This window comes from Tursiops truncatus, chromosome 2, assembly GCF_011762595.2.
Source record: "Tursiops truncatus isolate mTurTru1 chromosome 2, mTurTru1.mat.Y, whole genome shotgun sequence".
Taxonomy (NCBI): domain Eukaryota; kingdom Metazoa; phylum Chordata; class Mammalia; order Artiodactyla; family Delphinidae; genus Tursiops; species Tursiops truncatus.
The window spans coordinates 103,579,717-103,594,460 of NC_047035.1; the positions used below are offsets into that span (position 1 = coordinate 103,579,717).

Below are 14,744 nucleotides of genomic sequence, written 5' to 3' on the forward strand. Positions count from 1 at the left end.
ACAGACACAGAAATACATTGATAAGCATAGAAGCACCATTCATCAAGGAGACCAGGAAGATGGGCGGGGGGGCGGGGGACACCCTCAGAAAAAGTGGCACGTGCTGTTAGGGACCACACCACACCAACGGAATTCGAAGTGACACCCAACTCAGTCTGTCCTTCCAACATCACATCACAACTTCCTAAAGGCAAGAATGGGAGAATCGGGAGAAAAACGTGAATCTTAACTCAGAACTGACAAGAGTATGGCCCAAGGAGAAGAACCCTTGGGCTTGTCTCACTCACATTCCAAAGGTTAGCTTTGGACAGGGATCAGTTTGCTTTCAAAAGTGATTCAGCTGTCACCAAAAACCCCAGAACATTTGCATCCGGAGGCAACAGCTATTGCGATTAACATTCCTACAACTCCCTACATCCCACTTAGGAGTCTGATGTGGAACCAGCAGTTCGCGCTTGTACCCCCCGCCCCAACCTCTGCTACCTGGAAAACACAAGCTTAAGGTCTCCTGGTGAGGGGTCTGGTCCATGCAGGCTCCATATTTCAGTTTCGGAAACAGAGACGTTTTCTAAAGCCAAGGGCTCCTCTTAACACCGGTAGGTTTTGGAAAATTCCAGCAAGTGACTAACATAAAAAAAGAGTCTGTTGTAAATGTTTTTAGCCACTCAGGATTTGACTTCTGGATTAATATAATTCAATTCTTTTTAAGAAAGACGAAGGAAGCAACAGAAAAGGTTCTCATAATCATCATCAAATGCATTTTCTAAAATTATTCTATTACATTTTTAAAGGGTACAATTAAAAATGTTTTTATGAGCAATTTACTGGAAAATAAAAGCCCCTTAGTTTAAAAAATAATTATTCCATCCCTCTGGCAAAGAATTTTATCCCAGCCAGTAGCTCCTTCAAACTATGGGGCATCATTTGTTCCCTGGGGAGAGCCAGGTCCACATAAGAAAAGCTGATTCAAGAATCAATCTCTAGAAAGTGCTCGAAATTGCCAGGCAAGAAAGCAGACCAGAAAGTGAATCAGTCAAGACTGAGGAGGGGAATGGTGGCACAGCACTTTGAAAGGCAAAGACTTCTGTGGGTCTAGAAGTCCTCAGGGCTCCATATAAACTACAGGCCTTCTTAACTGATTTTAAGTCAATCTAAGCGAGCTTCCAGGGGGTTCGATCTCAACCCAACTGAGCTTTTCAGTGTTAATCCCATCTTTTGGCTTCGATTTTTCCCTTAGGTCAGCCTGCCCTAAAAGCCTTCCACCTTCAGCACTGGTGTTCCCGACCGACTGCGTGACACACAGCTCCGTGAGGTAAACTTTAGAGAGGTAGAAAACGTAAGCTCTGGCATGCGCATAATAAGGAGATTCTGAAAGAGGGTTTTGTTTTTGGGGAGGGGGGGTTGAATTTTTAAATTTTATTTTATTTATTTTCTATACAGCAGGTTCTTATTAGTTATCTATTTTATACGTGTTAGTGTATACATGTCAATCCCAATCTCCCAGTTCCTCCCACCACCCCCTCCTTTTCCCCCTTGGTGTCCATACGTTTGTTCTCTACATCTGTGTCTCTATTTCCGCCTTGCAAACTGGTTCGTCTGTACCATTTTTCTAGAGTCCACATATACGCATTAATGTACGATATTTGTTTTTCTCTTTCTGACTTACTTGAAAGAGGGTTTTTAACAACAGTTATGTCACAATGCTCATGGCTCCCTGACGTCCCTGAAAGCCTTGTTAAATTACAGCTTCGCTGTAGTTTTTCCGCTTCATTCTTACTTCCCATGTTGCCTCTTGCCTTTCTTTCTTCCCTTTCATTGGGCTGAAAAGATGGAACTGAACGACACCAGCCATCATTAATAGCACCCAGAAAACGGAACAGTTCCACTAAAACTGCTAACATTCCCTGCCCAGTTTTCAGAAGAAGGGGAGGCCGTCTTTCAGATTATGAAGTCACACATCTGACTTTGGAAGCTCAGGCACTCATGGTGCATGGCCCATTCACCGGTAGATTCCCAGGTGTTCAGAATCCAGCAACAGCTTCAAGTCTACCTAGGTAATGTCTCATGAGGTCACCTCAATGTCACGAGAATCCTGACCACAATCTCTGTGGACTGCAAACACTGGCTGCCTGGAAGCTAATCCAGCTACCTCTCTGGAAAGCATCTTCCGAATCAGAAAGCATCGCACTTCACCCAATACCAAGGACTCCACTCAACCCTCCTTGAGGTTGAAAATGCTAATTTTAAGGTGATGATGTTTGCTTTTCCTTTTGAGTTGTGTGCCTTTATGTTTTAAGTATTAAAAAGCCATAATCACCTAGTGTGTAGGTTAATTTCTTTCCGATATTGTAATTTATGCAACATTAATACTGGATGCCAGCTCCAATTTTCTTGCTGCTTACACTCTGGGAGCCGACTCGCATATTCTGCCAACTCCATTACATCATCTGAAAACCCAAACATTTCCCATTTTCAAATCACTCTCATCTACCAAGCATACTTACACATTCTCTCTTTTTCTCCCTAGCTCTCACTCTCAAAGGTTGGTACCCCTGAGGAGCAGACAGTACATCTGAGGTTAAAGTCTGCAAATGCACATAATTTCTGGAAGCTATTACTACTGCTGTGTTAGCTAAAGGATGCCTCCATCTCTGACCTTCCTTTTTCCATTCAGACTGTTATATAACCTAGTGCCTGCGTGCAGGATGTGAGTTGAGTGTTTGGGCCTTACCTCCTCTCCCTCCCCCCATTAAATCTCTGGAGGGATGGACAAGAGGTTGGTTCAAAGAAGAGAGAGTGGGGGGTGGCCCTCTAGGGGGCAAGGGGATGTGGGTCAGCAGGTCAGCTGTGCAAGAGGCATCCTACCCCTACGCTGTCCCTCTCCCCTTGTTGCTGAGCCTAGAGGGCTGGTGGTACTGAAAGCCCCATCGTTATATAATTTGCAAGAACAGCCAGTTACGGATTTGCTAGTCGGTTCTGCAGCCTGCCACCCCGATCTCTTGCAAGAACACCTTCTGGCAAGAATGACACCTGAAGATGCTAATAACACACGGGAGGGGGATGCCTAAGATGGAGGGGGGTGGCAGCACAAACCAGAAATTACTGTGGCTTCCTACATACTATGTCCCCCACCCTTCCCAAAAAAAAAGCCTCAGAAACACATGAAGGGGATTTTCTCCAGTGTTTCTGATTAACCCTGTTACATAACCCGCTCGCATTCCAAATCCACCGTCTCAGGTCTAAATATACTCTGTGCAGCCAAAAGCTCGCCACACACAAACTCCCCGAGCTAGCTGCAGGTCCCGGCCCCCAGCCCCGATCCCCCTCCCTGTACTCCCGACCCTCGCTGCCCCCTCCCTCCCGCTCAAACCGCAGTTCAATGTGTTCACTCTTTCGAAATCGCCTTTAATTAAATGTTTTTCGCGTGTGTCATCCTGATGGCTTTTACTGTACTCGAATTCCGTGAATGGGAAAGCGCCTGGACAGGGGGTGTGGCTAAGGTGTGTGTGTAGGGGGGGAATACTGTAAAACAGCTAGCACATGATCAGCCATATTCCTACCTCCAACTCTAACACCGAGAAGAAGGGAGCGGCTCCCGGGGGCCCACACTCGCCTCTCCCGCCCTCCCCAATCGCCGCCAGAAGCCGAGTGGCAAGAGGAGGGGGCCCGCTGGGCCAGTGCCCAAGCCAGGGCTGGAGATCCTCTCTGCCCCCCAGCCCTGGGCGGCTCGCGCGAGCCTGCTTCCTCTAGAGTGACAGGGATGATTTATACATTATTAACAACAGTAATTAAAGCCGTAGCTTCCTCCTGTTGTTTGCAAACTCCAGGCGCATTCAAATAAATAATCCCCCATCCCCAAGAAAAACCCCACATCAGGTGCCGATACCTTTAAGAAAGAAGGAAGAGGGTGAGCTTTCCCCAACACTCCACTTTAACTAGAAAAAAAAGCAAGGAGGAGGCAATGGAGCCCCCTGCAAACAAACACATACACACGCACACACATTCTACAAAATGAAGTGTGTAAATATCGCCCGGGGAGGGGGGAACATCGATCGCACTATCCAACCAGCATTCAACTCGCACTGACCATTCCCAGGTTCTTGCAGAAACGCTTGGAGAGGGAAGGATTTCCCAGGTCAGAAATAAGTTTGGGTGCCTTGGCGATCTTTCTTTTTCTGCTTGTTTGCTTTTGCAGACGCTCACTCCGAATGCGCGTGGAGCGCCCCACAGGACCGCCGCCCCGGGCGAGTTGACGCGCACACGCCCCCCGCCAGGCTGGGCGTCCGGCTGCGAGCCCCGGGTCTGCAAACTTGAGCATCTCCCCTCGCTGCGCCCGCCAGACAACTTGGCGAGCACCTCGCGCGCCCGCACCCTGCTTCCTCCAGCCCAATCTCCAAATCCCAAACCCACCGCCGTGCTCCAGAGAAGGTGCCCACGTCGCCCCCCAAGTCCAGGAGCGCCCCCTCTCCACCCCCGGGGCTGCCCTGGTCACTCAATCCTAACGCCCCCCTCAGCTCTGCGGGGAGCCGAAAACCCACCCCGTCTCGGGCTGCCGGGGCCGAGACTGTCAAAGGAGAAAAGGTAAAGGGGGAAGAGGGTGGTCATAAACAGAATTTTTTTTCCCCTTCCTTTCCTTTTTAAAGGACACTGCCGCTTTAAAAGTTTCTTTCCCGGGCCCCCACTCTCCGGTTCTCCGTATTTTGGGGAGCGTATTTAATTTCGGCAACGCGGCTTCCCTCCTCTCTTTGCAGAAAAATCAAAGCCAGGGGGTGAACCCGCCGGCTGTCAACCCTCCTGCCGCGTCCCCCGCCCCCCTCTCCTCCCGCAACCCGAGAACGGGCTGCAAAAGTTTGCAACATTTCTGGGGGGCGGAGGGGGGAGGGGAAGGGGGTGCTCCGAGCTCTGGGCGCCGGCGCAGGCTCGCGCGCGGCCCCCGACCCCGCGACCCGGGCGCCCGCTCCCGGCCGCCCCCAGCTCCGCGCCGGGGCTCCCGCCGCCCCCTCCTCAGCCCCTCTCGCAGCCTCCTACCTCTGCTGGTGCTGGAATAGCTCTGTCTGCGCACCGGGGCGGGCGGCTCGGTCTTGCGGGCGGATTCCTGGTTCAGCGGGGTCTCCCTGGAGCCGGCGGCCGCGTCCGCGCCGCTGCTGCCCGGCTCGCTGGCGGCGGGGTCGGGGGCTGCCGGAGCTGACTCCATGTTTTTTCCCAATGTAGAGATCGCTGGAGATGGCGAGCTCCGAGACTCCCTCTATCTTCTGTTTTCGGAGCAACTCTATGGTACCAAAAAAAAAAAAAAAAAAAAAAAAAAACGGAGAAGGAGACCGGGGAAGGAGAGAGCAGGCGGCGGCGGGCGGGCGAGCGAGAGCGCAAGGGAGCGCGCGAAGTGTGTCTGGGTGGACGTGTGTGTGCGCCGGAGAAGGGATGGGAGGCGGGTCTGGCCACAGGCAGCGCTAGCGAGAGCTTCTCCAGCCGGTCCCCACACCCACATTCCCCACCCTCCAGACCCCAGACCGAGAGCCACGGACTGGCTGCCAATTTTGGGAGGTGGGGAAAAGAGTGGAGGAGGTGGGGAAAAGAGTGGAGGAGGAGGGGAGAGCCTCACGTGCCCCCCTAGCCCAGGGACAGAAATTAAGATTGGCGACAATGATTCTGTACCTACTTCTGAGACTCTCTCGGGAGCAGAACTTGTCCCCATCCGCAGCCAGCCTGGGAAGAGACAAATCCGGTTATCCACGTCGGGGAATCGCAGGTAGCTCCCTGCCAGCCCAGACCAGGACTGAGGAGAAACTAAAAAGGAATTAGACCTGGGCTGACACCCCAAGGAAGGCAGAGGATGGGAGGACGGAGGACGTGGCACTTCTTACTTTGCCATGGGACGTCCAGTGGGTTTCCAGTATTGGTTTGATATATGTGTCTAAAACACAATTTGTGAGTCTAGAATTGCCATGGATAGCCAATTTTTGGTATGGTTGAAAGCGGTCGCTGTCAGCTCCTTTGCTGTTTCCTCCGAGAAGGATCCAGAAACCACTTGGCAGGGCAATTTCTACTAAAGAAAACTTTGGCTTGATTGGTCGAGGACTATCTAAACTGGATGAAATATGCCACACTGCATCTAGTTAATGCGTGGCTGCTAATTGTCAATTCCCACTGGTACTATTGCTATAAAATGTACAGTCTCATCCATAAAAGATATACTGGAGAGGCGTTAATAACATCTGAATGATAAAATTCAGGTAATTAACAGCTTTTAATAAGTTACATCATTGTAGGCATCACTCCGCAGTCCCCCCTTCCACTGAAACACGCCCATCGGGTGCTTAATGAAACCCAAGGGTAGTGAAGAATTGCATCAGTGTTACTTTGATCTGGAACTCCACTATGAAGGAAAAATACAAATTGGATGAGTGGAAAATATTCAGGTGGTAGTAGCCTGATTTCCCTGCCTCAATACTCAATCCACCATTTCCTCTTGCCTGCCGAGACACTGATGAAATCAGTACATTTTTAACACACACCCACCTTCCTTTCAGAAGCCTTGCAAATTTTGACAACAAAAAATATTGTTATATACCAGAAGGTGGCATAAATATGAGTATTTAGGGGGTGGGGAGGGAATTGGGGAACATTTTGCTTTTGCTAACTTCCTGGTTTGGAAAAATGCTTTTGAAAAATAAGAGGAAAAAAACCTAGTTAGATAATAGCTTAAGAGGAACCTCCATATGCCAAACTTCACACATGGTTTGTGTTACTGTTACTGATCTTGGTCTGATTTCAAATACACAATGCTATTTGCCATGGTCTGTGTGTTAATCAGCAAAACCTGTGGTCCACTCTTCGGAGTGATGCAAATGAGATGTGAACAGTTCTGATACCTTAATCCAGTCTCTGCAAGGATCCCTGGCTTTTGCCTGTCTGTTGGCGCCTACAAACAATGCCATGATTGTCTCCTCCCTCCCAAATCAGATGTGTCCGTTTCCCCATACATCAAAGCACAGATTTCCAGAGCAGCCTTCACGCCATTTACAATGGGTCAGCCTGTTAATAACGTTCTTGATGCAATTGACCTAGCTTGTCACACTTGACTTTTCTAAGTAAACAAATATATCAAAGTGCACGGTTTAATAAATAAGTTCCTCTGGGACAGCAAGTATGTCAAAATACATCCACTGCTCCATATTTATTTTAGAATATTTGGGAGAAAAGAAACTTTTCATATTAAATTTCACCAATGATTCTATTTGGGATGCAAGCAGCTCAAAAAAGATCTCTGGCTCATTTTAGGTACCAATAGCAACTTATTAATATTTTGGGTGAAATGTATTCCCCTGGGCCTTTATGGGTTCTTTTGCTGTTTTCCTTTGACTAAACTGGTATTTGTTTATCCAGGAAAGACCATCCTGAGTATGGCCCCAGTGACCTTAGTTAAGAAAGACTCCATATTCCCGTCAGGGTACCAAAAAGCCATTTCTCTTGCCTTCCTAAAACAATTACTGCTTCTGCAATTTAAAACAATTGGGAACTCAAGTGCTTTCCCTAAGGGAAAAATAAAAGTGAGTTAGATCCATTCCTTGACTGTCAATCATTATTACTAAAGTGTAAATTACCTGGATTGGGGAAGTGTTTGAAACCTGAGAAGCACAGTGATTAAGGTTATATTTCTTTCCTTCCCTTATGTCCCTTCCCTGATTACTAATTACAAGGCTTTCCAATTTTCCAAATATTTGGAAAGATGGGAGCCTTCCTTAGACTCTGTTCATTGTGAAAGGCAATAGTGTTTGCTTAAAAATGGTTATTTTACTTTGCAGTACTGAGTTCTGAGACAATGGCTTAGAAAAACCTATGCTTTGTAGAAGACAGAAGCCTAAAAACCATTTTCTGTAGACTCCTCTTGCCCCCCCCCCAAACTCACCAGAACTCCCCTACCTCCTCTTCAATCACAGGCTCCCCTCTTGATGGTGACTCCAGTTTTTTCTTATTCCAAGGTCATTACTGGGAAGCTCAGAGTTGGCTTTGACTCCCCTCTCTCACTCCTGCACCTCACTCTCCACAGCCAGCCAGACTCGCCAGTTGCTTTCAATTCTACCTCTGTGACATCTGCCCCTCCTTTCTGCAGCTAACACTCCAATTCCAGACATTATTGCTCGTCTAAACCATAACCTTCCAAATAACTGGCCTTTGGTCTTATAACCATGCTAATCCATCCCAGAAAGCATTGCCAAGTTCATTATCCTGAACTATAGTTCTCATTTCCCACCATGTCACTTCCCTGCTTACAAGACTTTAATGGCTCCCTATCGCCTATCCAATTAACTACTAACTAGTCAACAAGGTATTCAAGGCTCTACCTCACTTATCCCTGCACTCCTGCACCAGGGATGGCAAATTGATCGCATCTCATGAAGGAACTCCTGAGGCTGTCTGGAAAGGTGTGGGCTGTGATTGATGAATGCTGTCTCCCATGGGTGGAGGGTTGGGAGCGGGACACTGGCGCCAGGAGTTTGCTAAACGGCCTGACATCCTTACATAATTCCTGCAATCCATGTGTAATCCTCAGACCAGGCCACGTGCTGCTCTCTACTCTTCCTGCTTGTAGTGCAGGATACAGGCACAGTTGCCTCTGCCTCTTCTGAAATGCCTTTTCTTTTCTGCCTTCTCTGTTAATTGAATCCCTACCTTTCTTTAGAGGTCCATTCTAAAAGGCAACTCCTCTGTACAACCACCCCGGTTTACCCCAAACCAAATATTTGAACTGTCTTAGTACTGTGCACCCCTCTTAAGGCGTCTGGTCTGCCTTGTGCTGTGGTTGGTTGAACATTTGCCTTACCCTTCCTGGTGGAAGATCCATTCCTAGAAAACAGGGGCTTTGCCCTTGCACACAGTAGGAACTTATTAGAGTTAGTGGATTTGAGAAATGGAATTGATGATCTAATCATAAAGTAGCATGTCCACACAGTGATTCCATTACACAATAAGAATGAAAACCAAAGTGTTTCAACTTTCAATCACTTGAAATAAGCTTTTCCCTCCTGGATAAAAGATTAGTTGACATGTACAGGCTGTTAAAATTTATGTATGCAAAAAAATGTTGACAGTTATTTTCTTTGCATTTCTGGGAGAGGGAGAGAAGGAAAATTATGGAAATATATAGTAGAATTTCCTTGGGAGAGGGGAGCTTTCTACAACATACCTAAGAACAAAGAAGACAGAAAATTAAAACCAAGTGCCCAGGCAAGAAGTTTCTTTTCTTTCAAAAAAGCATCAAGAAACTGCAGCTGAGCTTCCCTGGTGGCGCAGCGGTTGAGAGTCCGCCTGCCGATGCAGGAACGCGGGTTCGTGCCCCGGTCCCGGAAGATCCCACATGCCGCGGAACGGCTGGGCCCGTGAGCCATGGCCGCTGAGCCTGCGCGTCCGGAGCCTGTGCTCCGCAACGGGAGAGGCCACAACAGTGAGAGGCCCGCGTACCGCAAAATAGAAGAAACTGAAACGAACATGCAGCACCACTCTTGGGCATGGGAGGGGCTCTCCATTCTGCTGCAAAGTTTATAGGTTTATGGTCAGAGCAGCCCCAACCAGAAAAGTCCAGGTTAAGAACAGCACTTTGTTCAAATCAGAGGAGGACCGGTGTAAATCCGAAGTCCTCATGGGTGGAACAGGAGATCCAGGCTTGCCAGATGCTTCAGAATAAAAAGGAAGATGAAGGCATGCAATGTCCACTCTGGATGATCCACTCCACCCCTCTTCCTATTTTGTAGAAGAGGAAACTACAGTGACTTGCTCAAGACACCCAATTAATCCATGGCCGGGTGTGGAATCTTCCTATTACCGGAATTCAAGATCCAACTCTGCCACGTACTAGGTCAAGGATGAGTCACTAACCATTTCTACGCCTGTGTTTCCTCATCTATAGATGAGGGTAATTAGGAGGGTTAGATAAGATGAGCCTTCCAAAATGCTTGCCACTCAAAATTTTGCTATTATTGTTATGCATCTTTAATAAAATCCTGTATAAAACTGTACTGTCCAAGGCAGTAACCACTAGCTGCATGTGGCTATTGACTACTTGAAATGTGGCTGATCCAAACTGAAATACGTGATAAATGTTAAAAATCCACATTAGATTTTGAAGACAGTACAAAAAAATGTAGAGCGTCTCATTAATAATTTTATATTGAGTGCATGTCGAAATGACAATAGGTTGGATATATTGGGTTAAATAAAATATATTATTTAAATAATTTCATCTATTTTAACTTTTAAAAATCTGGCTACTGAAAATATAATATTACTGTGTACTTTACATTATACATCTATCGGTCAGGGCTGGTATGGAATGTGTCTGGTACATAGTAGGTATTCTAATGATTTAACTAGAGTAATTGCTAGGGTTCAGCTGGGGGGCACCACTGGGTCAAGAGTTAACATCCATCTTGTCATTTTACAAAATCTTAATCGCGTGCCTACTTTTTGCAGGGCATTAAGCTGGGTGCTAAGGAAAAGAGAAGCAAAACTACTGTGTTTTACAGAGAAAGTAAGATGTGTTCACCAAAACTAAGTGGCATTCAGTGATGAGGCTTCAGCTGCCCTAGAGACCACCACAAAAATAAAGGAAGCTGTGAATACATCAACAAATAAAGGAGTGCAATTTATTGAATACCTATTAGATTCTAGATACTCTCTCATGTCTCATAGTTATTCTATAGATTAGGCTCCTCCACTTTGCCATGAAGCAATTCACTTAACTTCTCTAAAGATCCATGTTTCCATTTATAAAATGGGTTTGATCACCTTTTTTTTTCAACCACTTACAGCAGAGTTGGTGAGGGTCTCATAATATAGATGAAAGTGACTTGGAGTCTTAGAGGAGTCTTAGAGGAGTCTCTCCAATAGAACCATATTTGTGTTATCCAGTATGATGGCCACTAGCCATATGTGGCTATTAAGCACTTGAGATAAGGTTGATGTGACTGAATTTTTTCCTTTTAAATAGACTCTATTTTTTTAGAGCAGTTTTAGGTTCAGCAAAATTAAGCAAGAAGTGCACAGATTTCCATATGCCTCCTGCCTCCACACGCTCACTGCCTCCCCCATAATAATATCCTCCACCAGAGTGGTACATTTGTTACAGTCAATGAACCTACACTGAACCGTAATTATCATCCAAAGTCCATAGTTTACATTAGGGTTCACTCTTGGTGTTGTACATTCTATGGGTTTTGACAAATGATAGGTATCCACCATTATAGTATCATACAGAGTAGTTCCACTGCCCTAAAAATCCTCGGTGCTCCACCTATGCATCCCTCTCTCCTCCCAACCCCTAGCCATCACTGATCTTTTTACTGTCTCCATAGTTTTGCCTTTTCAAGAATGTCACGCAGTATGTAGCCTTTTCAGATGGGCTGCTTTCACTTAGTAATATGCATCTAAGTTTCCTCCATGTCATTTCATGGTTTAATAGCTGATTTGTTTTTAGCACCGAATAATATTCCATGCCTGGGTATACCACAGTTTATTTTTCAATTCACCAACTGAAGGACATCTTGGTTGCTTCCAAGTTATGGAAATTATAAAGCTGCTATAAACATCCATGTGCAGGTTTTCGTTTGGACATAAGTTTTCAGTTCCTTTGGGTAAATACCGAGGAGCCCAGTTGCTGGGTCATATGGTAAGAGTATGTTGAATTTTGTAAGAAACTACCAGACTGTATCCCAAAGCTCTGTTATCATTTTGCATTCCCACCAGCAATGAATGGGAGTTCCTGTTTCTCTACATCCTCTGCAGCATTTGGTGTTCTTGTTGTTCTGAAGTTTGGCCATTCTAAGAGGCTTGTAGTGGTATCTCGTTGTTTTAATTTACATTTCCCTAATGACCTATGATGTGGAGCATCTTTTCATATGCTTATTTGCCATCTGTGTACCTTCTTTGGTGAGGTATCTTTTCCGATCTTTTACCCATTTTTAAGTGGGCTGTTTGTTGTCTTATTATTGATTTTTAAGCTATTTGTTTAGTTTAGATACCATTCTTTTATCAGATATGTCTTTTGGAAATATTTTCTCCTGGTCTATGGCTTGTCTTCTCACTCTCCTGACACTGTCTTTCACAGAGCAGAAATGATTAATTTTAATGAAATCCAGCTTATCAATTCTTTCTTTCATGGATCATGCCTGTGACGTTGTATCTAAAAAGTCATCACTGTGTCCAAGGTCATCTAGATTTTCTCCTATGTTACCTTCTAAGAGTTTTATAGTTCTGTGTTATGCATTTAGGAATATGATTCATTTTGAGTTAATATTTATGAAAAGTTGTAAGGTCTGTGTCTAGGTTCATTTTTTGCATGTAAATGTCCAATTGTTTCAGCACCATTTATTAAAAAGACTACATTCTCTCCATTGTATTGTCTTTGCTCCTTTGTTAAAGATCAGTTGACTGTATTTATGTGGGTCTATTTCTGGGCTCTCTATTATGTACCATTGGTCTGTTTGTCTGTTCTTTCACCAATACCACACTGTCCTGATTACTCTAGCTTGAAAGTGGATTTTTAATTTTATTAACTTAAATAGCCACATGTAGCTAGTGGTCATTGTAATGGATGGTGCAGGCTTTTTATTTCAAGTTTTAATCTTTTGAACTTCTGCGCCACCTTCACATAGATATTCACTAATCGGTTTTAGATTCTATACATTTTTATTTTGCACCCGCTATGGAAACATGCTATAAGGGATTCTGATATGAATCAGGTAGATTTACATCTTCTGTGAGGGGGTAAGTCAAGTCCGTCAGCACCTGTACTCTAAGCTATGTAGTATTAAATGCCATGGGAGAGGTTCAGATAAAGTACTAGGATTGTAAAGAAAAAGCCAGTGTTCGCTGTTGGAGAAATCAAGGAAGGCATCCTTGAAAAGAGAGCTTTTCATGAGTTGTTTTTCCTGGAGTCAGGACTAAAGATATACATTTAGGAAGTGGTCGTGGGAATAGGTGAGCTTTTTGCAAAGAGATTTGAGGCTGCTGACTCCATTTCTGTTCTCCAGGTGGACCAACTCTTAATGTTATATACAGGCATTTTTCCACTGAGGAAATATGTAAGAATCTTCCTTGTGCAAGGCAATGTCCCAAAGAGAATACATCTCAAATATACATACTTTGTACTCCAGTCAGTGGTTCTCAAAGGGTGGTCCAAAGACCAGCAACATCAGAGTCACCTGGGAACTTGTTAGAAATACAAATTTTCTAAACTTAAAAGCTTTTGCACAGCAAAGGAAACCATAAACAAAACAAAAAGACAACCCACAAAATGGGAGAAAATACTTGCAAACGATCTGACCGACAAGGGATTAATCTCCAAAATATACAAACAGCTCGTGCAGCTCAATATCAAAAAAACAAACAACCCAATCAAAAAATGGGCAGAAGATCTAAATAGACATTTCTCCAACGAGGACATTGAGATGGCCAAAAAGCACATGAAAAGATGTTCAACATCACTAATTATTAGAGAAATGCAAATCAAAACTACAATGAAGTATCACCTCACACCGTCAGAATGGCCATCATCAAAAAGTCTACAAACAATAAATGCTGGAGAGGGCGTGGAGAAAAAAGAACCCTCCTACACTGTTGGTGGGAATGTAAATTGGTACAGCCACTATGGAGAACAGTATGGAGGTCCCTTAAGAAACTAAAAATAGAGCTACCTTATGATCCAGCAATCCCACTCCTGGGCATGTATCTGGAGAAAACCATAATTTGAAAAGATACATGCACCTCAATGTTCAGTGCTGCACCATTTGCAATAGTCAGGACGTGGAAGCAACCTAAATGTCCATCAACAGATGAATGGATAAAGAAGATGTGGTACATATATACAATGGAATATTACTCAGCCATAAAAAAGGATGAAATAATGCCATTTGCAGCAGTATGGATGGACCTAGAGATTATCATACTAAGTGATAAGTCAGACAGAGAAAGACAAATATCATATGATATCATTTATATGTGGAATCTAAAAAAATGATACAAATGAACTTATTTACAAAACAGAAACAGACTCACAGACTTAGAAAACAAACTTATGGTTACCAAAGGGGAAAGGTTGGGGGGAGGGATAAATCAGGAGTTTGGGATTAACATATACACACTACTATGTATAAAAAATAGATAATGGACAAGGACCTGTTGTATAGCACAGGGGACTCTACTCAATATTCTGTAATAACCTAAATGGGAAAAGAATCTGAAAAAGAATAGATACATGTATATGTATAACTGAATCACTTTGCTGTACACCTGAAACTAACACAGCATTGTAAATCAACTACACTCCAATATAAAATTTTAAAAAAATACAGATTTTTCTGGTCTCACATCAGACTTACTGAGTTAGAAACTCTGGGGGTGGGGTCCAGCAATCTGTGTTGTAAAAAGCCATCCTTGTGATTCCAATGCACACTCAGGTTTGAAGACCACTGTCCTAGATCCAAGACTACCTAAATTATAAATGCATATATATGAACAACTGTGAATCCTAAGGAGGGCTCTTATATGAGAGAAAAGATCCATGCCTCTGTGGACTTAACTTGGCCTACATCTGCAGCACAACCACTGACCCCCCACCCGGTCCCTGTAAGGAAACTTTTACCATAACTAAGTCTATACTGGGCTCATATTTTGGTGGTAGTTTTTTCCCGTTTTTTTTTTTTTTTCCCCTGTTTTTCCACAAAAACTTGGATAGAGCTTAAATTTTAAAA

The 14,744-nt window shown here is 44.5% G+C and overlaps 1 protein-coding gene across 1 annotated transcript in view; it reads right to left on the minus strand.

Moving 5' to 3' along the window:
* RORA (RAR related orphan receptor A) overlaps positions 1-14,744 on the minus strand; it is a 929,914-nt gene that overhangs the window by 728,312 nt on the left and 186,858 nt on the right. The window contains exons 3-4 of the mRNA XM_073801103.1: positions 5,657-5,703; positions 5,029-5,269 (exon numbers count right to left, since the gene is read on the minus strand). Of these exons, the coding sequence (XP_073657204.1) occupies positions 5,029-5,194 (166 nt within the window). The 5' untranslated portion in view covers positions 5,195-5,269; positions 5,657-5,703. The remainder of the gene's footprint in view (positions 1-5,028; positions 5,270-5,656; positions 5,704-14,744) is intronic.